General features: G+C 41.9%; 1 protein-coding gene across 1 annotated transcript in view; it reads left to right on the top strand.

Moving 5' to 3' along the window:
• LOC125005792 (tyrosine-protein kinase CSK) overlaps window positions 1–23,038 on the top strand; it is a 41,619-nt gene that overhangs the window by 8,112 nt on the left and 10,469 nt on the right. Inside the window, exons 2-4 of the mRNA XM_047581361.1 lie at window positions 15,128–15,211; window positions 17,920–18,033; window positions 19,207–19,319. Coding sequence (XP_047437317.1) covers window positions 15,197–15,211; window positions 17,920–18,033; window positions 19,207–19,319 — 242 coding nt within the window. The 5' untranslated portion in view covers window positions 15,128–15,196. The remainder of the gene's footprint in view (window positions 1–15,127; window positions 15,212–17,919; window positions 18,034–19,206; window positions 19,320–23,038) is intronic.

Genomic DNA, 23,038 nt, shown 5'->3' with positions numbered 1-23,038 from the left:
TGCTAGGGATGCTTTAGTAGAGAGTACGCAGTAACTGCTGTGATTGTGTATTATTTTTAGAAGTACAGCTAGATTTGCATTAACTAGAATAGTCTATGTTCAGCTGTGGGAACCTGGTGAAAGATGATCTTCTCGTCCAGCACCTAGTGAGAAGCCTATTAACCATTTTTGTAGAAATTTGCTGTTGTTACATAACTACACTTTTCAAAGGTGTGTTCATTCTTTTTTCTCACCTCCAACTCGTCTACCAATACAAGCCGCTCCATCTTTTGCTCACATGTTCGTCAGTGGCACACAGAGATCATCCGCTATTCTCGCTGATGTCCAGACCATCCTGGGGTCGGCGTCAGAGGAAAATAAAGCCACCCGTCTCAAGTTTCTGCAGAGCTCCTCCGTGAGTCTCCTGGGAACGTAAGAATGCACTGACCATTTCGGATACACCGGCCCCTCCCTGCGTATTAATTTGACTCCAGTGTTAACCTCATTGTGTCAAGTAAGGGTCAGGGTTTGGATAAATGTTAGGCTGTGGATTATTTTCATAGTTGTTGCCAAATAAGCTTCTGGATTTAGCTCAGCCGGGCAGCCAGAAGAATGTGTATTGTTATTGGCATTGGTGATGCTACGTGTTGTCACTGTGATTTTATTGCAGTTTTAAAGTGCACTTTTGTTCCTATTCACTTGTGAAACAATGTCCCAGGACCAATCCTGAAGTGTGTGGCCATATCTATTCGTATGTTTTTCAGGTAGACACTGACAATTTTTAGATGTAAGAAGACACGTTAACTGAGGCTTCAGATCTACAAATGTGGCTTTTTGTTCCTTTGTATTTTTCTTGTATTTTGGAGCAGCTCCTGGTGACGCAAATCTTCCAGTTAGTTAATGTGTAAAGTTGAATAGAGTAAACACGGTGTGCTGTGCAGTATGGCCTCCAGTATACTTCAAATGTAGCTGCGGATTACCGAAAGGTTTCTCTTGAAGCCCGTATACCTGTCCCTCGACTGTGAGAGTGAACGGGGTTATCATTGCGTGCAGTGTGTGTCAGGCTTTCAGGAATTTACTAAAGAGATCCCTGAGCCCTGCTCTCCGCGAGCTGGATTTGCTGCTTGCTGCTTCTGCAAACATTGGCTCTGCATTAGCAGAGCCGTCTGTCCTCTGTCCTCTGTGATGCTCCTTGGGCACCTCACTGTCTACATGGGTTTTCTCACCCACGCCATCACCTCATCACCCTATGTCCTCCTGTGCAGGTGAAACAGACTTGGCATGCGCTGCCCAAATGCATTTTTTAAGCACGTACACACCACTGTGTGGAAGACATACTGTAACACACTCCACCACTTAAACACAGCTGTGTGTGTGTGGGTTTTTTTTTTTTTTGTTTTTTTTTGGTCTGTATAAATGTATTCTCTCTGGGCTTCTCCTTCTGTTACATTGTGTTTTCTTGCCTGACAATGGTTTGGCAGCTTGTGTTGGCTGGCTCTCCGTGTGGGGATGCAGAGTTGTTTTCTCCTTTGATCAAAAGATGTGTGAGGTGTAAGGGAATCTGTCTCTGTAAGGTACACATAACAGCTGATGCAACGCTGGGTAGTAAGAGCTGTCTACGAGTACGTCGCTGTGGTTGCATGTGGATTTTAGCTGTAGCTATAATGTGATTTGATGTGACTTAAATTCTACTTACGGCACACAACCATACAAATGGTAAGAAGTGGTGATATATGCTTTGCTTTCTGCTTGGCACGATGTTTAACGCAGCATTGTGTGCTGATGTACTACTGACAGTTCTTCTTTCGTCTAATTAGGCTAAATTTCCTAACCTAGCCTATGAAAAGAAACCAGTGACCTAGTTAATATTGTCTCTTGGGTTATGCTATTGTGGCTGAAATGGGAATAGTTATTAACTGGTTATTCTTCTGGATAGTTTGAAGGGAGTGGTTGAGAAAGGAAGCTGAATACTGTTCTTGTTTCTCAGTATATTGTCTTTTTCTCTGTTACACAGACCTTTATGCTGTTGCTTGAATAATCCCATGATTATTAATCATCGATTCTGAAATCCAATAATAGCAATAATTCTTTTTTTTTTCTCTCTAAAGAACCTGTATTAGTTGTTTCCCAGAACGCATCAGCAGTTCAGCGTCAGTGGAGTTTTCTGGGGAGCGACCTGCTCGATGCTTCGGGGAGAACAGTAATTTGACTTTGTGTCAGTGTGTGAATATGCAGGTGTGTGCGAGTGCACACATGTGGTTCAGCCTGAGCAGGCAAATGTGCCTGTACCCCACGGTGAAGAGTGCCCCCGCAGTGTGCACTAATGCAAGTCTGTGGTTGTGAATTAATAATTCAAAGTGCTGGTATAACTGGGTGGAGACTCTATTATTCATGGTGGGCATTGGAACCGACAGATGACTGCTGTTAATATTAAGGACCGGCACATACAGTCCTCCAGCGAGAAACCAGGCAGTCTTCAACGGCGCCCTCCATCCCCTGACATCTACACCCAGCGCTCCTCTACACTCCCCTGACTCCTCCTCTTTTGCTATGTCCTTGCTCCCTGGATCTTTGTCCTCCATCTGTGAGCATCCTTCACTGTATGATTTTATATCATCCCTTTCTCGCTTTCTGTGTGTCCAAATGTCTTCAAATATTATGTGTTTCATATATCTTGACTTCTTTTCACTCTGTTTTGATTGCTGTCTGTCTTTTGTCACAACCCAGTGACTTATTTCTTACGTAAGTTCAATCAACACAATCACAGTGTTGACTGTGTCTACCTTTTTTTTTTTTTAGTCTGCAAATACTAAATGCATTTTTTTTTCTCAATTTGGGATTGCTTACTGTGCAGGTAATCTGTATAATCTTCCTTCTGAGCCATAATGGTATCCCTTTGTCACTTGCAATGTGAATTTTTGAATTTAGTTTCACCCTGTCTGGCTACCCTACCGTCTTCCTCCACCCTCGCTCCCTTCTTTTGAGTCCACAGAGTCTTATTTTTCTCCATAGTATCGGTGCTGCTGCTGCTGAATGCTTTTTTTATTAAAGAGATTTGAGGCTGCAGTTACCGCTAATGCTGCTGCTGTATTGTACCAGCACCCTGCTGTGGCTGCTTCTAATGAAATTCTTTGTGTCTCCATCCCTGTGCTTTGCCTCCTCATCTCTTCCTCTGCTCTGAATGAAGGAGTTGTCATAGTTTGCCATCAAAGGAAGAGGAGAGGCAATGAAAGCAGCAGGCGGTGTCCCCCTTTCCTTCACAATCATTCCCTCGCCCCCCTAGGATGTTTGAAGCCACTTTTGTCTGTATGCACATGCAAAGCACAACATGCGTAAGGCCACGCCAGAAGAGCATTTATGCATATGTACTTGGAATCAAAGAGTATATCAGTATTATATGGACCAGAATACTGACCCGTCTGGCCGTCAGTCTGAACCCCAAACCTCCCATCACCAATTTAGGAGAGTCCTACAATTATCTGGCTCCACATGTCTTACTGCGCTCAGGCTGGAGTAGCCCTGTCATCCTGCCCTTCTGTTCCACTCTGCATTTTAGCGCAAACACATGCATAACATTTCCAGTAAGCTTTCTATTCCATCTCCTATTAACTAATCAATAGATGGATGGAGGTCTGTTTATTTGCCCCGACACACCCACACACCCACACACACACACACACACACAGAGCACTTGTGAGCTTGTTTTTCTTCCTCAGTTTGTTTCACCCTATTGCTAAACCCATGTGGTAAAGACTGTGCCATGTCATTTTCAAGGACATTGCATCTTATTTTGTGAGGATTGTGTTGGCTGGTAGGTATTAAATGAAAGGGCTGGTGTGACTTGTGACTGTATTCGTAGTCAGATTAAAGAGCAAAATTCATTTGTTGGGTTCTTCGTGTCTGGCAGCGTTTATTCTAAAACTAGTCTGCAGATGCATTTTCAATCTCTTGAGATTAGCCCAGTGTAATGCCCAAAGAGAATTTATTGAATATGTATGTGACCAGGTGAGCACTTTAAACTGTTTTGTTGAGAATATGACTCGATGCCGAGTGATTGAGTAATTGATTTTTCTGTTGATTGTTCTTTCAGTTAATCAATTAATCTATGGTAGTGCTGTCAAACCATTAACATTTATCAGATTAATCACAGGGTTACCACGGGTTAATTTCGATTAATCACGATTAAATAGAATTCATTTTTAATCTATATTAATCTTGTATCATGAGCAAACAGAAATAAGAAAAAGAAATAAGGGAATATATATGCACTTAATGTGTTTATTAAGCACCTTTATCAGTTTCAACAGAATAAGTTAGCGACTCATTGTCTCTTACTTTAAACGAACATTTCTCCACATTAATGTGGCCCTGTTACTCCTCTGTCAGCCAGCTACTAAGACCAACTAATTTGTTTACATTGTTTGAATTTTTGACATTACTGTGCTTCTTGATGGAGCCTTACAGTGCGTCTTGAGAGGTAAGGTGCAGAACCCTTGTAAAACCTGATTTTAACCAGATGGATTAATCTGCATTAACACGTTCATTTTGACAGCGCATCTATAGATTTGTTTTTGATCATCATTATATTTTCGATTTGGCCTTTTGGTCACCATTGAAAGACAAACTTTTATTCAAGTCTTTAATATTAGTTAACTTGACATATGAAAGAAAAAAACAACTAATTGTACATTACTTGCTATACATGTTGAAATATCTTCAGCAGTGTTGCCCTTATAGCCATTAGCATCTGTTCAAGAGAACGGAAACACCACAGATGAAAACACAACTATGACTCTAAGGTCACATGTACACAGATATGATTTTTGGGTGAAACCACATAAATCTTGCACATTTAACCATCACAATGGATCCGGATGTTCCGGTGACTGGAACCGCAGCTTTTTGACCCTTTAGCCCCCGATGTCTCATAACGACTACAGACTTGTGATGGTGGCGGATTAGATATTGACTCTTGTTGAGTGGCTAGGGCAATATACACTGTTGCTTCACCACTACGATCAGCTAAAAAGGATTACAGACTGTAATCCGGACTATATGTTTGTATATGGTGTGCATGATGCACATGCTCCACCTCTTCTTCTTTTGTTATTATTATGGCTGAGTTCTGTAGCAGAAACAGGGCCTTGGTAGTATGTAGTATGTACTACAGACTTTCTACAACTTGATGCAGTTTTGCAATGGACCAATCTTTACGTAGAAATTCTAGATAGATAAGACTATTTTGGTATGTATGGATGTGGTCTAAGGCACCATTTACCAGCCTGGAACCAGCCAAAACTCACTGTAATATTGATACTGCTGTCTTGTTTTGAGGCCATAATGCCAGTGGAGGTTCTGTGTTGAGATGCTTTTACGTAGCGGTTGTGCTGTTCCGGTGGGACATTTTCATTTTTGCAGAGCTCTGTTTTTCACTGTAAGGTCTCTGGAACACCTTTGAAGATCCGGTGCAGGTATTTTCAGATAATTTCTGCACGCCTGGCAGCAGGAGCCCTCGTAATTGGGGATGAACATAAACATGGAAACACATCATTTTATTCCGCAAACATAACATATAATGGACGTCACTGGCTACGTTGCTGCTTTTGTTTTTGACCGCACGTTATTTTATCTGTGTCATGAAAATGCAGCTAGGTACGCTTGTGGTGTATTTGGTCAACTAAACCTGAGCTGATGGAAAGAACCTTGTGGTTTTCCACATGTGCATCTAAAAACCTAAATAATACAGTTCTGGACACGCCATCAAATATTGTCACGTAAGAAAAGTAGTACAAGGAGGCTTGCTTTTCAATGCTGTTTCTCCGTAATGTATGCAATGATGAAAACGACTGCAGCCTGCCTCCGCCTGCATGGATATTGAGAGGATATAAATAGCCGGGCCTGGATGAGTGTGCGCTGACAGTGGAACCGCAGCACACGGAGCTTAAACAATAAGCCGTCACTGCTACCCTTCCTCCCCTCTGCTTTCTACAGTCCAGCAGCCTCCCAGAGCTCAAAGGGGGTGGGGGTTCTCTCTCCCTCTTCCTTTCTTTCTTCGACTTCCTGCCTCCCGAGTTTTTGTAATCTGTCATGAGTGGCAAGCCCAAGCCTGTCACTTGTTACGTCAGAGAGGCAGACGGGAGGTCTCTGGTCTCCCCACTTGTCTCTCTTGACTGACTGAGGAGGAAGAAGTTCCTCTCCGCCGACGCTCTATTTTTTATTCAGTTGGATAAAAATAGAGGTCAAAGGCTATGGATTAGACACACATGACTTTTTTAATCTACTGCAGAGAAAGGATGCAATTTTTGTTTCTGTCCCTCTTGCTCAGTTCCTTATTCTCAGAGTTCTGTGGCAGCTTGTGACCTGGTGAAGGTTTGTGTTAAAAATGTAGCTGTAGACCAAAACCTGTTTAAACAGCTATTTTCATCACGGCCTTTGCTCCAGTGTTGTACTCCGTTGCTGCCCATAATGAGATTTAGGACTTAGTGATTTATTAAATTGAGTCATCATGTGTTATAATCATTTATTAAAAGAAGAAACGCCAACTGGATGTTTGATTTCTGTAAAAGCCAGTAAAACCAGACCTTCTTGTACAGCAGACGTGATTTGTACAAATTCATGTGTATTTGGTGAATCCTTGTAGGAGAAGTGCCAGCCGTCTGATACTGTGCATGTGTAGCTGTGTTGGGTAACATGTGAAGTTAAATAAATGTTTAAATAAAGACCGCTAAAGAACTTCCACCCAGACAAAGGCGACCGCCTGTCTCTGTATTGCAGCTGAAGTAAAAAAGGAAGCTGATTTCCTGTGGGACAGTGAATTCAGTCCCTCCGCTAAATAAAGGAGATGATGGTGAGAAATGTTTCATGTGGCACAGAGCAGAAGGACCAGTTGTAGCGACAGTAAACCACTAGTTTCCATTAACACCCTTTACTCCCTTCTTCTTCACTGTTCTCCTTGATATTTCGGGGTCTTCACCAAAGCACCAGACTCTTCTGAGTACTCACCAGTAAAATATGAGTGATGAGTAACTAAGAGCCAGTCTAAGCTGGTGTTTAAGTGTTTCTAGTTATAAATGTGTTTATAATCTGTTCACTTGAAATGTATTGCTAGAGGCGGTAATTGTGGTGAGCACGTGTTAATGAAAATTACAGATACAAAGTCAACTAGGTAGTAGGGTTGAAATCATGTGGGAGGACATACACCGCATGAGACGGGGCTGTAGGTTATAGGACAGACAGCCCATAACGTCATAACCCCATACTGTGCTACACACGGATGTAGCCTATTCACAGCAATTTAGGTTTAGGTTAAATAGAAAGACAATCCTGTCTTTGCAGGTGCAGTTTTAGACCTGAAATAAGCAAATATCCAAACCAGAAGTCCCTTGAACTTTCTGATTTTACCAGTGTTGATGATAATCAACTATCAACTGAAAGTATCCCAGTCAAACACTAGAGGGTTAGAGGAGCTCGTCCTACAGCGGACTGATTCAGCTCCACTCCCACAGTGAACGCTACAGAACGACTTTCCTACTCTATCCACCTGTATAACTGCTCATGTTTTTCTAACAACTAAGCTACTATCACCAAGCAGTTTCCCTTATGGATCATTAAAGTCTTTAGCTTAAGGCACCTCAGTTCCATATGTTGACTTTTGGAAGAACACTGTCGTTTCCATTCGGCATTCGGTGCTTTTACTGGACCTCTGCAATGAACACTGTCTATCAGAGTCATGTGATCATTGAAGCTTGTGGACACCCCATAGTGACTGCTTGCCACAGTGGGAGACAGCCCATCCACATGAAAAGAACATGAGGGCAAAGAGGCTGATTAAATCTCAGGGCAGATCATCTCTGCATTTGAACCTGAAGGCGTTTAAAAAAGGCAACTGGACTTGTAAACCTTCTTATCAGGCACTTATCAGAGTAGCTTCTCCAGTTCTAAGAAACTACTCGGATGAGCAGCGAAACATCTTCAAGAAACTCTACAAGTCCAGTTGCCTTTTTTAAACGTCTTTGGATTATGGTGACCTGGATCAGAATTCAGAATCAGAATCAGAATTACTTTATTGATCCCAGGGGGAAATTACTTTTCGTTACAGCAGCTCCTACCCAAAGTGAACCAGTGTTAAGAACAGAGACTGAGAACCTTCACAGACGTCTCTGAATTTGCACTAAAGGAAACTTCCTGGTGTTGTGTCGGGGGCCTTTTCACATGTAGATATGTACACACACACACACACATGTGGACAATGGTAAGTACACACACACACACACTAAAGGTTGCTATGCCTTTTTGTGGACACATCCCTGCCTTTTGTGCATGTACTACTACAGCACTGCTGAGCTGTATGACATGTCTTTTCGTGTTCAGTACAGTCCTTAGTTTGATTGAATCTGTAGCAATAAAATTAAATAGCTGTGTATGCTATTTCTATTGAACTGTGAGCCTGTTGCTCTATGCTTTGATTTAAGGAAGTCGCTGTCTTGTTAGTGCTGTGCTTTTTGACTATGTGCGTTAGATTTGTACGTGTTCTCTTTTTGCACTAAAACCAACCTTTAGTATTTTTTTTTTTAGTGCAAGTTATGTTTTGGAAGCGGTTCAACATTTTTGTTGTTGTTGTTCTTGTTTTTGTGTTGTCACTAAAAGGAAATGGACACCTGCACACTCATGAAAGCAATTACTATTCTATCTCAGCCTCAAGGCCAATTCAGTTTACTGTTTTATATCACATATCTGGAGTTGCCTTATTGCCAACTACAAGTATCATGTTTTATTACCGCGTGCCGTAGGCCACACCTGATGCACCTTGAGTGTTCATCATCTGCAGCAGTAAATACCTTTGCTGTCAAGTACTTTACATAAGAGGAAATGTGTTGCAGCCACAAGTCATTTGTTGTTGACAGTTCCACGCTGTCCACTCTGTCCAGCCCTGTGAGTTTTTTTTTTTGTAAGCTTGTACTGTATATTTGCATACTCAGTAGGTCGCATTTCCATATTTTTACCCCTTTGTTTTTTCTGTCGGTACACTCTACATTACAAACTTTGTACTGAGCCTGAGCCAGAGATTGATCAGTACCGTACTTGTTATGACGCCACATTAATTGTCCATGTGAGCAATCGTTGAGTCTGTATTATGGTCATAACACTTGGCTTCTTGACATTGAACTGTGGTTTTACATTACTCCACATAAACCTTGTGAGTATACATCAGGATTGATGTTCAGATTGCATTGTGTTTCCTTACAATTTAAATTTAAATTTGTCATGAATTAATTATGAATGTTTGTAGAGGGAAGTGTAGCTGCGTGTGCAGGCTTGTTTGCATACATCCAGCTGTGGCCAAGTAGTCAGATTAGACAGGAAGGCAGTCACAGAAATGTCTGTACACAAGCAGATGTTTATCTTAGTGACAGACAAACATCTGCTTTCAGGACATTCACAAAACCCCCAAAAGACAGACACTTTACACGTTACATCTACTTAATGGTAGAATACTTGTGGTTTGATTTTCCGCTACTTCTGTTCCCTCCAGTGGGTTCACGTCAGTATACATAGTAGTAGTATATTACTGCATGTGAGTACACTAGAGCTGCTCCTTGTTGGCAAATGTAAGGCAGCTTTGGAGCATTGGGGTTTGGCCAACTGCCTTTGTGAGAGGATTAATTCATCTTTGGGTCAGTTAGAAAGTCGTAATGTCAGTAAATCAATTTATTTGATTAGGTGCCTGGCTGTAATGAAGACTAAAAGAATATTTTGAGTAAACATCGCTATTGATTTGGGTCCTGTTGAGGAAATGATGTGAACTTATTTTATTTAGATTCCTCCCCCATAGTTAGCCCTATATCAGCAGCGTTTAGTCGACTGTTTGGTATTTATTTGCACTATATTAGAGTTTGGACACATTTCCTCCTTGAATTGAATGAGAAGGTGTGTCCAAACTTTTGACTAGTAGTGGGTGTCTTTTTTTTCTCCTCTTCATTTTTCTTTCCCTTTTGACTGCTAGAGGGATGATTTGTCTTTTTTTGAATTGGGTGCCATTGTCATAGTTGACTGCTAAGTGTCTTTAAGGTCTCCTGACAGTCATTGGAAGCACATTGCCACTGCTGCAGTTTGCCAGCCCAGCGGTTGACCAGCTACGTCTCTGTGTCTCTCTTATAGGGCTCAACGATTTTTGGAAGATAATCTAATTGCGATTTTTTTCCCCCAGATATTGTGATTACAATTTAATATGCGATTATTAAAAATAATGTAAGGAATGATTTCAAAATATAATATAATAAGACAATATTAGATACATGTATAGCATAATATCTTCTTTGCCATCGGCTGGGCTTATTTATTGCCAGAGAAGAGAGTGTTGTGTCTAAAACCGTGAAATACTGTTGAATGCAGCTGTTGTCTGAGCCAAAGAGAAGACCAGCTCCTTCAGGCTCATTGCACCATTTTATATCGCTAACATTAATTTTACTATGCTAAAAGGACAACAACGAGACACAATATTAGTGTGACACAACATAAACAGATGTTCCAGTTGTCCCACAATGAATGTGTCTGTGTGCTACGCCCTGATGGTGTACAGCTTCATCTTCCTTTAAAACCAAAATAATTCCAGACAACGACTTGATGGTGCTGTAATGTCATGCTAGTCGTGTCAGTTTCAGCCTGTTCAGTCGGCCCGACCCTGTTGTTTTCGGCATGAAAATCGCACCTTATTATATCGCGATATAATGGAAAATACCTACTGTCTTAGCAGCAAGTTACCCGGCATTTCGACAGACATCTGTACCAACCAAAATTGTCACCCCAAGTTAAAGCAGATGTTTAGAAGTTTCGGTAGAATTGTTTCTATTATCGGTGGAGGATAGCCTTGGCTCTGCCTTGGCTCTGCCTCGGTCGAGAGACTTTTGTTTCACATCACCCGAGGCTTTGTCACATAAGATTTGGACTGCAACAGCAGCATTCTGAGTAAAACACCAAACTTCTCTAGTAATTTTGTTTAAGCTTTTATTTATCCAGGAAGAGCTGACAAAGCAACAATCGGCTAAACATTCCCAGAGTTGCTTGCACACGGCAAGGTATCCATGCAAACAGTGATGATGTGATTCTTGGATCGAGTGTCGGCCAGTAAGAGCTAGATTAGAGTGGGAGATAAATGTCCAAAACTTGCTACTTAATCAAAAAAAAAAACGGAGAGTAAGGACTCTTGGCACCGTGAAGAGATCCATCTAGACCTGCTCCACTGACTAGAATCTGAAGAGTTAATTGTGCAATTACTGGGTAGTGATTTAAACTGTTATATCCAGATGAGCATATTTCACGGCAATACCATCAGTGAGTAAGAATATGAGCTTTAATTCCATCATTAAAGTACTTTTTTTTTTAATGGTTCAAGCAGGCCTCTAGTGTGTTTCAGAGCGTCTTATCTACCTGGAGCGGATCCATAAAATGATTGGTTGTAACAAATTAAAATGATGTTAAGCAAAGAGAAGAAAATGCTGCAAAGATGTGCTTAAAGTCCACTTTAAATGAAACCGTTATGACAGGCAGAGGACTAACCTCCATCTGGTTATGTAATTTTGTTGTACAATGTATAAAGACAAATAAAGCACTTTTTACCTTTACCTTTCCCTAATTGAATTAGATGAGGCCTTTTTTAGTGAGACGTTAAGGGGCAAAATCTTGTGCTATATATCACATGTAATGCTCAAAAATTCAAATTTTGATGGTTTGTGAATGTATGTTTTACCAGATATAAAAAAAAAAAATGTTTAGCACGATTTTACCTTAGCGTGATTAGAATCTCTAATTAGGAATATTTTTAATTGAGTTGAAAAAAAATTCAGCCATGGATGGTTGTTCTCTGTGATAAAGTTGTGTATCAGTCACCCTTTGTATGCGGCCCTCTAGCTTTTCCCCCCCAGAATACATTTGTTTGTCGACGTCTGTATGAACTCTTAAAAACACCTGGACACCTTATCATATGCTGTCAGTGGACATTGTTTTTGAGTGATCTCTTTTGCTGAGTTCAGAGGAAAAAAATGTGTCGGAGGCTGTGAGTACAGTGACGTATTACTGTTAAACAAGATCATACAGATACACAGTCTGTGTTAGACGGTCACCCCACATTATCACTCATCTAGATGTATTCATCAAGCAGTGAATGTGAAACACAAAGACCTGTACACACAGTTTAAGAAGAACGACTCACAATACTGGTTGAAATAAAAGTTAGATAAGACGAGTGAGTGACAATTCTTAGTGATCTAGGTCATGGTATATCAAGACAGTCAGTGTTCAAATAAAGACTACCTGACTTGTTGAGTTTTTGCTCCATGAGAAGTACTGTAACAAACCCTCAATGGCTGGAAACTCTGAACTCGAGGTGCCAATCGGAATCTCTTAAAAGTTTTATCCGCGTTAGAATTGCTAACTAATTGCTCAATCATCTGGCATAACAAAGGCAAAAGCGGTTGTGTATCAGAAGCTTCTGTTATCTACCGTAGTGTGTGGTCATGACACAGGTGGCTACTCACACACACACACACACACACACACAGGAAGAAGAAGTTAAGGAGGAGGAAGTGATTTCCATTCAGGCTGTGGCTTGACTTTTGCCATAATGCAAGGACACATCAACTGGCAGCGCTTTGTATTCAGTCCTAGCCGGTCTTCTTGATGCGAGGTCACACACCAGATAGAATTTATTTCACAGAGTAGCATTATACAGAGAGTACCTCTGCTCACTTTGTGATGCAGAGCCATTGTCGGCCTGACCACAGCCATGAGTGTCTACACAGATATTCAGCAAGCGTCACGTTGCACTGGGCAGTAGCGTAACACCTTGTAGACCATCTTTCTCAGTGTCAAACATATACTGGATGGTGTCACAGTACACTCCTCCTCAGTATATGTGCATTAGACCTGTATCTTGTTCAGTGAGGAAGTGTTTGTACACAGTCCCATCGCTCTTCAGACTGCCAGAAAAAAATGGAGAAGTTAGGTCCCTGTTGAGTACCACTTGACTAACTTAAGAAGAGTGATGTGAGCAGTGTGATGCTGAAGCTCTTGAATAGCCTGCGGGCATTCCTCAGCACTAGAGTGAGATAAGAATAGCGCTCACTTGTCTCTCTTCTATTGGCCAGCGTGTGCGACTGTGGGCTGGTGAGGTCCGCTGCTCCGTCAGCGCTGCTTCGGATGTAAAGAATGGCAAAGTGAAAGAAGCCCTCTTGGTTCGCCAGAGCAGCCTGGCCTCGGATATTTTTGGCTCCGTCAGTTTGCATACAGATCCGCAGTGGTCTGCAATTAGACTGCTTCCTGTTTCAAGACAGGATACAGTAATCCTGTGAAGCTTCGCCATAGATGCTCTCAGGGAGAATGCCAGCAAGTAGCCGAGCCGTCTGAAGTAGATGCTTTATTTTCATGGGTCTAAAATTACACGGAACACTAAGTTACTTTGTAAGTGGAAAACAACCGGCTTATGCTCAGTGAAAATGTTACTTTCCATGTAATAAAATCTGAGTGAAAGCTATGGACTGTCATTAATGATACCCTGTAAAATATCCAGGAGATTCGGTCTAATTGCTTGTCGTTGTTGTTGTTTTTTTCCCTTATTGAGAGTGGCTGTGGTCAGTCTGATTGGAGGCAGTGACCAGAGGACCAATGTTCGCATTGGACTCCAAATACAGCCCCTCCCTACCTCATACAAAGCACTGGAAAATATGCGTCAGCTACTTCCTCCTTCTCATTCTCCACCCTCCCTATTTCAACTTCCTGTTCTATGGACTTGTCGGAAGTGAGATGCTTTGAATGGAGGCGGCTGTGGGAGACCTAGTGTGATTACCGTTATATCTACAAACTGTCGTCATATCGAGAGTTCTGCCGCTGACCTATGACTGTAAACGGTAAAGGCTTCATATTGTTTTTATGTGATGGCTCCAAAGGCATTATTGCATTCACACAAAAACACTCCGACACACAGGCCATTCAAGGGTCCGGTCGTAAAATCACAGGAATATGAACTCCTTTCAACTGGAAACTAAGACACACCGTGTTCACTGACTGAGTTAATGCCCATTTGCTCTTCTGCTCTTCTGCTCTTCTGCTCCCCCATCTCTCTCTCTCCCTCTCTCTACATTTGTCTGCCAGTCTCTCTCTACATTATGTGTCTCTATCAAGGTCACCTTTAAGAGACCGGTAAATGGCTGATGCTCAACTGAGTCGGCTAATATGAAGGAGAAGTGATATGAAAGCTTCGTTTTCTATAGACTCATAAGTTCCAACTTTCATCCAGTCTGTGCCGTATATGAATTATCTGTTTATATACGAAATACAACAGGTCTAGATAGCCAACTTTATTTGTCTAAGGAACTTTAAAAGAGAAACGGGGAGGATAAATTATTTAAATAGTATTTGTTATTGCTATTAAGGATCAGCACCATTAGGAATTTTAGTTGAGAATCTGTCGTACATTTGTAACTGATATTCTGCATAATCAAAGGCACATTTACTCATATGAATATTCTTTCATATATATATATATATATATATATATATATATATATATATTATATATATATATATATATATGTGTGTGTGGTTTTTTTTTCCACGCAGGAGACAGACAGACATATTAGCCCTTTGTTCATTTATATCAACTTCTGTACTGATTTGTTTAGTCACATTTCAAACAGGTTTATAAAGTTATTTGAAACTAGAACAAGTATAAATAAATAAACAACAAAATAAATAACTGAAACTTCTCAAGAAATGATCACAATTTTTGTTCAGGCAGTTCCCATATTTTAACAGTTTTATTTAGTTTCGGTTCTCATCTTGCTGAAATTTTCTCCATTGTATAAACATTTTTTGAACAGTCCCAAAATATATAGGTGAAATCTCCCACAGTCCCTCCAGCACAACCTGAATGTGAGCGGGTCCTGGTTACACAGCGATGTCTCCAGCCACATTTTATTAGAAAGCAAACACATCTTTGGTTACATCTACAGTTTACAAGTGTAGCCTCACTGTTTCATTATGCATAAGATGTGCCTCCTCTGCCTTTCTCTTTTCAAGACAAATCAGCCACATAAAGTGTATATGACTACGTTATTGATTTTATCTCTGATGCCTTGCTTTTTGTGTGTTGCAGCTCTGATGGTACTAGCTGAACAGTGACCGCTACCTGCCCGAGGACACCTCCTGCCCAATTCCCTTCATCATGTCTGGGATCCATGTAAGTGAAGCCTAACTTAAGCCCCTATTCGCACAGGATTAGTTTTACCTGAGGACGTCCTGTGATCAAAATATTACTGTGTGACACATTCACACGGGATGAACGAATTCTTTGTTACACTCTGATTTACATTCCGTTGTTATGGCTCAGCTGCTTTCCGTCTCATTCCGCTGCGTGAGTCGGAGACAGTTTTAATTATTTTGCAAATTATAACATGACATTGTGGTAAATGGAATAGTAATGCACAGTACAGTAATGCACGGTTCGTATCAGCAGATCATGCGTCAAATGCAACATCTCAACTCAACATATGTCCAGACTTTGAGTTATAGCACATCCTTCATAATTGTTAAGTGACGAGGGGCAGAAAAAAGAGCTGCATAGTTTCTTCCTCTCACTGTATCACTAACCGGCACATTAACACCAAGCTGCAATTCCACATTCCAGTTAAGTTAAACATAGTTGCTTTCATAGCTACTCTGTGAATCACACCCTTATTACCATGGTAGCTAGGAAAAAAGCGTATTGTGGAGGTAGCCGCTTTAAAGGAATTGTATGTACTAGGGGTGCACCGATTGCAACCTGCCGATTCTGATTTTTTATAACTGACAGCATACACCTTCAGTGTTTGAATCGTAGTTTAATACCTGCCAAGCAATACAATGCATACTTGTTGCACATGAGGTAGTTCTCTCAAATATAAAAGAAAACAATAGAGCATGGCCGTCCAATCTACTAAATTATACCAGCTCCTTTAGTCTTTTTCTCATATTAAAACAAACACAACTTGTGCAACAGGTTACACTGTAGTCCTGTTTTGAGCCTCTTACCAAAAATAAAGTGCACAACAGTATTTTGCTTTTACAAATAAAGGAAATCACGCTGTTTGAGGTAGTAAATAAAATATTAAACTTAAAATAAATTGCAGCAATTTACAGGACAAACTAACAAAACAACTTAGCAACCACTAAGTGTCTGAGTTTTTGGTTTCCTTGAGGTGCAAAAAGAAAAAAATGCCCAAATGCAGCAGCTTTGTGGCTATTTAAATGTTAAAATATTAATCTGAAAGTCAACAGGTATCTTTAACTGTGTAATTCTCCCACACGGACGACCACATTCCTGTTTGTTTGAGCGTGCTCCGGGTAACTGTTGATGCATCGTACAGACGCACGTGCAGACGTGACCTGACCTGGTGGACGGGCCTGTCAGTCAGAGAGCAGAGCAGAAGGGGACAGTGGCAGACTTTCAGACCTTTGCGGAGGTAGATAAGATCGGTTTCACTTCAAAGAATTGGCCGATCGCAAATTCCGCAAAATTAAGGAAATGTGCACAGATCAATCGGTGCACCCCTAGTATGTACGTTATAAGTTTATCCTATCTTGAAAATGTGTGATGTGTGAAATTCTGAGAATCAAGTATTTACTTGTGTATGCTCTTTTACTAGTTTTTTGAAGTTGCGGCTACTGATGCCTATTAAGATGCATATCGATACATTGTTCAAGATGTTTAAGCACATAAATACGCTGAGTACTGGTGTCGTCTTAAGGTCGACAGGGTGTCTCTAAACAGGACAGGATGTCATGTGCCCAGGGGCCATCTCGACCCTGGATATTTTGAGGAGCAGCACTGTGACCTGTTGGTAATGTTAGCAGCTCATGACCAAAAGCAAATAGAGTACACCATGTCGATGAAGAGGTGAAGTAGTGTCGGATGATAGGCTCCTGTCAAGCATTTTCAATTTAGGGAGAACAAACAGTGTTGTCATAAAAATGTATGAAGCCAGCCTTAAATTCAGCTATATTTTAAATGAATATTAACATTCTGTCTAGTAAAGCTCGTTTTAATGTAGAAAGTTCTTTTCTTCATGTCACCTCACAGAAATGAATAATTCTGTAAAAGCAAGGTTTTTCTGCATCTGCGTAGCCCTGCATTAGCGGACTCAGGCAGACACATTCAGTCTCTTGTGTGAATAAAGCAGTCTTCTCAAGGACCCTGCTCCTCATTCACTTACACCTGCTGCCTTCTCATTCCATCTAATTTAAGTCATGAAGCAAGATTTTCATCGCGCCACAGTGCTGATCTCACAATGCAAACTGAATACCCTCGGCTTCTTTCTCCTTTTTAGTCATTTACCTTTGTTTCTTGCTGCTACCATTTTTATAGCAGGCAGATTAGCTGACAGTGCAACTATAGTTCAGAGTTTTTATATTCTTGGGCACAGTGGTCCGCTTATTTTATTTCTGGATGGCACAAAACGAAAGGCGATAGCTGTCTGCCACCAGTCTGCCGTCAGTGTCTGCAAACTTTAAAGTCTTTCTGCCCAGCTCCAGTGCTTCCGTCATGTCTTCCACCTTTTGCCAAGATTCATTTAACCACCTTGGGTTGTGCTAATTTGTTCCTTTGAAGTGGAGGATATTGGCATGCACAGCTCCACAGAAATAATTTACTGCCTAGAATCTACACCTCACCTTCTCTTGCATGTGCTCAAGCTTAGAGATCTTCATCACATGTGTGTTTTTTCCACCAGTAATAATACGTTGTCTTAATGGCTGAGCATAGAGTGTGATGTCCACTCAGCTATTTCCACCTCCCCCTTAAAATTTGATTCTGCGATTGTGTGTTGTGTTGTAATTGGGGTCATTCAGCTCTTAATGCTAACCTGAGATACTTGAGTTATTAATGTTGCTTTTCTATTTTGTTTCATGCAGGCGCCATGGTCGACTGGCACAGAGTGTGTAGCCAAGTATAACTTCCAGACTGCCAATGAACAGGATCTGCCCTTCTGTAAAGGAGATGTACTGACCATCGTTGGCGTCACCAGGGTAAGCAAATGGGTGTTGTGCTTATTAACACACATGAGAACAACCATCCAGGTAGGAAATATATCCAATGTAGTCACTGAACACCCTATAAGATGCACGGGGTGAACTGTAAATATTTTATCAACCAATTACATTGAAGCAACTCAAGTTTAAACCTAGAAGGAAGAGAGGATTGAGTGGGTAGTGAATGGTACGAAGGGATGGGTATTGTTAAGCTTTTATCCGATTACGGTGCCAAAAAGGTACTTGTGTAATGGTGCCGGTGCTTAAAGAATGGAAAACATACAAACTTTGCCCAAAAACGATGCCTTTTTATGTTTAAGGCATTTTGTGATCTGCAAGTTGAGCAGAATTTTAATTTAAATAATATAAATACAACTAAGAATAAGAAATTCAGTGCCACCAAAATGAAGCACCATAATCTGCATTGCATTTCGGTCTGGTTACTACCGGTGGTATCAGCACCAGTGCCATTATGGTACCAAGTATCGGTACCCATCCCCAATGGTAGGTAGTCGATTAGTCGACTTCTCTCCTGGTCTGATGCATCATTCACCTGCCCTGTATCAATAGTTCCAATGGGTTCCGGTGGGTGGTGGTGGTGGTGGTGGTGGTGTAATGATGTGGGGTTTATTTTCTTGAGTATAATTTAAATGCCTGTCTCAGTACTGTTGCTGACCATGTCCATCTCTTTACGACTTCAGTTTATCCATCTTTTGATGGCTGCTACGAGCAAGATGACACTCCTTGTCACAAAGCTCAAATCATCTCAAAATGGTTTCTAGAACATGACAGTGAGTTCACTGTGCTCAGATAACCTCCACAGTCACCCGATCTCAATCCAATAGAGTGCCTTTGGGATGTGAGATGGGAGATCTCATAATGGATGTGGAGCCAACAAATTTGCAGCAACTGCGTGATGCCATCGTGTCAATGTGGACTAAACACTCTAAGGAATATTTCCAGCCCTTTGTTGAATATACGCCATTCAAGAATTATTAGCAGTTCTGAAGGGCAAAATGGGTCCATCCTGATACTAGCCAGGTGTACTTAATGAAGTGGTCAGTGTAAGTGTATGTTGGGTACATCTCTTCCGCAAAATGACAATAAGATGGTACCATACCTCATTAAAAATCTTTAATATAAACCTTGTGTTGTGTTTGTCTGTTTCAGGATCCAAACTGGTACAGAGCAAGGAACACAGTGGGCAGAGAGGGCACCATCCCTGCAAACTATGTCCAGAAAAGGGAAGGAGTCAAGTCAGGAGGGAAACTCAGTCTCATGCCGTGAGTACAGCAGTGCTAACAGAGAATTAACTGTCGTGGTAAAAATCACTATCAAAGCAGCATCATTCTCAATGTAATTTCTGTAAGAAATAACTGTTGAATGTCAACAATGGTGAAAGAATACAAATAATATGAATATGACAATAAGCAGCCATGTACAAAGTAATAATTGTAGCTGTCTTGTATATGTACATCTGCAACACATTATATGCTCTCCATTCTCATGTGTGTGACAAGTTGTTGTACCCCCATTCTGATGTGCTCCCAGCGGCAAGGGAAAACGTAGGCTTGACTTCAAAAGATGGAAATTCTGTCTCTCACGGTCTTTTGCTTTCTACCGTGTCTTCTACCGTGTCTTCTACCGTGTCTTCTACCGTGTCTTCTGTTATGCGTTTGCGACTGGCACAGAGGCTAGGGCCAACTGTGCACTACATCTGAGTGACATTTGAGGCTCTTTGAAACTGTAGCTATTCAAAAACGAGGAGCACATAACAAGAGGCGTATGCAAATGAAACGAGACACTAGAGCTAAGCTGCTGCTCAGATCACCGCCGAGTTATGAAAGCTGCCAAACCGTTTGAGTTTATCCCTGAAGTGATAATAAACGAGTATATTAAATTTAGAAATCAGCAGAATGTTCTTAATTTCTGTGAAATGTAGATAGATGTTAGCCTGATGTAGCCAGATTCGATTCTTATCGGAGTACAAGAGCCAAAGCCAGCAGCATTTGCCCTCAGGTTGGATTGTTTGGGTTAGAGTGAGCACGGCAATCGCTCTGTGTTACGGAGCAAATGAACCGAGCTGAGCCCGGTTAGAGAGTATGGTCTCAACCCAATTGCAAGTACTTATCGGAGCAATTAGTTTACAATGTAAACACAAGTTACCCATATGCCAATACGACTACCTTACAGTTAAACCAAGTAGTTAACTTGATGCGTCTTCGTAGGAGTGCACACCCAACTGAGTTGTCCGCTAGCACAGAGAGGCCTCTGATGGTGTGTACATCAACGTATTCTTTGTGTAGTCATGCTCTATTTTTTTTTTTTTTTATTTGAATATTTCTTGATTTCCTTAAATTCAAAATTTCCCACAAATCCAATTGTTTGCAAGAAGAAGTGCTGATTGTGTGTCAGACCTTTGTCTTGATTGCTCCGCGAGCACAAACCAAACCAAGCCCCCCCACAAACACTGTGTGGGCGGGGGAAGTTCGAGCTGCCGCTCAGAACTGGCATGTGTAAAACCACAGCGGACTATTCTGATATTAACATAACCAAGTTTTGTCAGTTTTCTATTATTGCCTCGTGCTGCGCGGAACACTGATGTCGTTTTCCCCAAATGGTGCGTTTTATTTTGAGAGTACGTGGGGACGTACAGTACAGTACGGTAGCTGAACATTAATTGGACCCATTGTTCTCTTGTGTGCCTTTCGAACATTGTACAACAACACTGTCCTGTCCTCGTGCTCCTAGGAGGAAATCGTTAATGTGATAAAGGGAGATCGCTGTCTGCACGCGGTGATCCGCCCATTCATTGGTAGTCATATACATGGCGGGCGTGTTTGCGTTGCTCCGGGGGCACTTACTAGGTGGTATGGCTGTTTAACATCTTGTTGGCAGGAAATATTTGAATAGACTTTTGACCCGCTTCTCGTCAACTGCTGCTGAAAGCTTTAACCTTTCTTTTTGCCACCCCTCATACTGTCTGTCCACACCACTTGGTTACTGTGTCATCCAGCTCTGGCATGTTGTTGTCTGTGATCTGAGTGGGCCCACTGGTAACTTTATATTTGCCTTGTGCAACTGTGAGGGCTTTGTCAACACAACAACAACAGCGTGAATTACTCAAGGATAACTGCAGCTTCAGCCGAGCTGTAGGTCTGCCTTGGTTTAATTAATCGTTAGCCAGATAGTTGCTCTAATAACGTTCCAGTAGCCATTACCACAATGGAATCACAGCACATTTATGTTCATTATCAGCGTTCATCTTACAACAAGCGCGTTCGGAGTCGATATTAGTCGACGGCTGTTTCGCTCACTAATTCTGCTTGGATCGTGTTGTAGAGAATAAATTGACCAATCGAGCATGAGATCACCGAGTGAAACCACGCAAGAATGTCTCAGTGCTGCCCTCGAGATCCCTTAATAGTTGTTTTTTCACAAGTGTTTTTTAACCGTCAGAAGTCGCTCCTCTGCAGCCATTAGCTGTAACCCGCAGGGACTTGTTGATTTTGTTGTGAATCACTAACAGATGTCTCAAAGAAGACCTCTCCCTCTCTTCTGGGTTACATAAGGCTTCAGCTGTGGTCTTCTGCCCCCATGCTCACCCTGACCGGTTGATACTCGGCAGCAGACCCCATCCATGCCTCCCTCAACTGGCATCTACTGTCTGCTGCCCTCGTGTGGCAGACATCTACCCCCGGCAACAGCGCCATACTGTAGAAATCGCAGCCTGTTCAACCCTGCTGTCCTACTTCCTCCATCCATGTTGTCCCGTTCAAGCTGTTTACCGCATTTTTCGCAATTTTCTTCTATTCCAGTATGATGCAATGTCTGAAAAGTGCGGCTCATTTCAGGGGGACAAAGCGGTAAGTGTGCGTCCACCAAGAGGCTATGTGTCCCTCTGGGCCATCCACACTTGGCGCCTGCTCTCGGATTAGTGGGAGTTAAAGAGCTGCTGTCCATCGGAGAAGCTGCCTGCGCTGATCTAATCAACTCAACCCGTATTAAGCAGCTTTGCCACAAGGGCTTCTGCTGTCTGAGGAGGCTGAGTATGAAGGAGGAGTGAGGAGTGACGGAACAGCCACGGGAAAACAGGCCAAATCAATTATAGCCGTTAATTACCACCCATTGACCAGCTAACACGGGCAGGGAGACCCTGTGCTTTGCTACTATTGCTGCTTAATTTAAGCTCACACACAAGGAGGACCTTCTTCAGTGGGACGATGTGCTGCGTGTTTCGCCGTAGAGTTAGCTTGGATCATTTCGTGTGCCTCCTAGGAAAGGAAATTTAGAATCCCTACAAAGGGTCTCAGCTTTAGTCATATTAAACTCTCACAGAGAAACCTAAGATACAGTTCACTTTAACATTTGCTGTTGAAGAAAAGATCTGTAAATACCACAGAGCTTTGTGAAGCTGCTGCCTAATCCATCCATTAGTAGCCTATAGATGTATCCACCAGGCCATATGGTGAGGGCGAAGCAGGGTTATACAGCTCGCTTCTAAATCGGGAAGCAAAAGCTTTATTTGTTGTCAGAGCACATTAAAACCAGCAGAACTCTGACCAGCTTTTTGGCTTAGCAGGAGCATGGATTTTTTATTTTTTTTAGTAGTAGTAGTAGTAGTCGTAGTATGATGAACCCTTAGTCCATCTCCCTGACAGTCAGGAGTCCTCGACCCCTCCTCGCCCGACCAGTGTTTGCATTTTCCTGTTATTGCAGTGGCCGCATGTCAGTTTCCGACTCTGTCCCCAGGCTCCTTGCATGTGTGTTTGCGAGCGCTGCGTTTCCTGTTGTTTGGGTTCAGGTACTTTCTCAGTGGCTCCCCGGGACGAGACAGCCCCACCCCTGCACCACTCGAGCTGAACAGAGTGGAAGTAGTTCTGCCAGCTTCCAATTACCACCCCATTCTTGTTTTTCACTTCTCATTTCGGAGGAAGCCGTGATATGTGGAAGTAGACTCTGCTTTATGGTTAATGCTGCCAATACTGCTGCAGCTGACTGT

Source organism: Mugil cephalus, chromosome 3 (assembly GCF_022458985.1).
Source record: "Mugil cephalus isolate CIBA_MC_2020 chromosome 3, CIBA_Mcephalus_1.1, whole genome shotgun sequence".
Taxonomy (NCBI): Eukaryota; Metazoa; Chordata; class Actinopteri; order Mugiliformes; family Mugilidae; genus Mugil; species Mugil cephalus.
The sequence above is the reverse complement of the archived record's forward strand: the minus strand, read 5'-3'. Positions and strand labels throughout refer to the sequence as shown.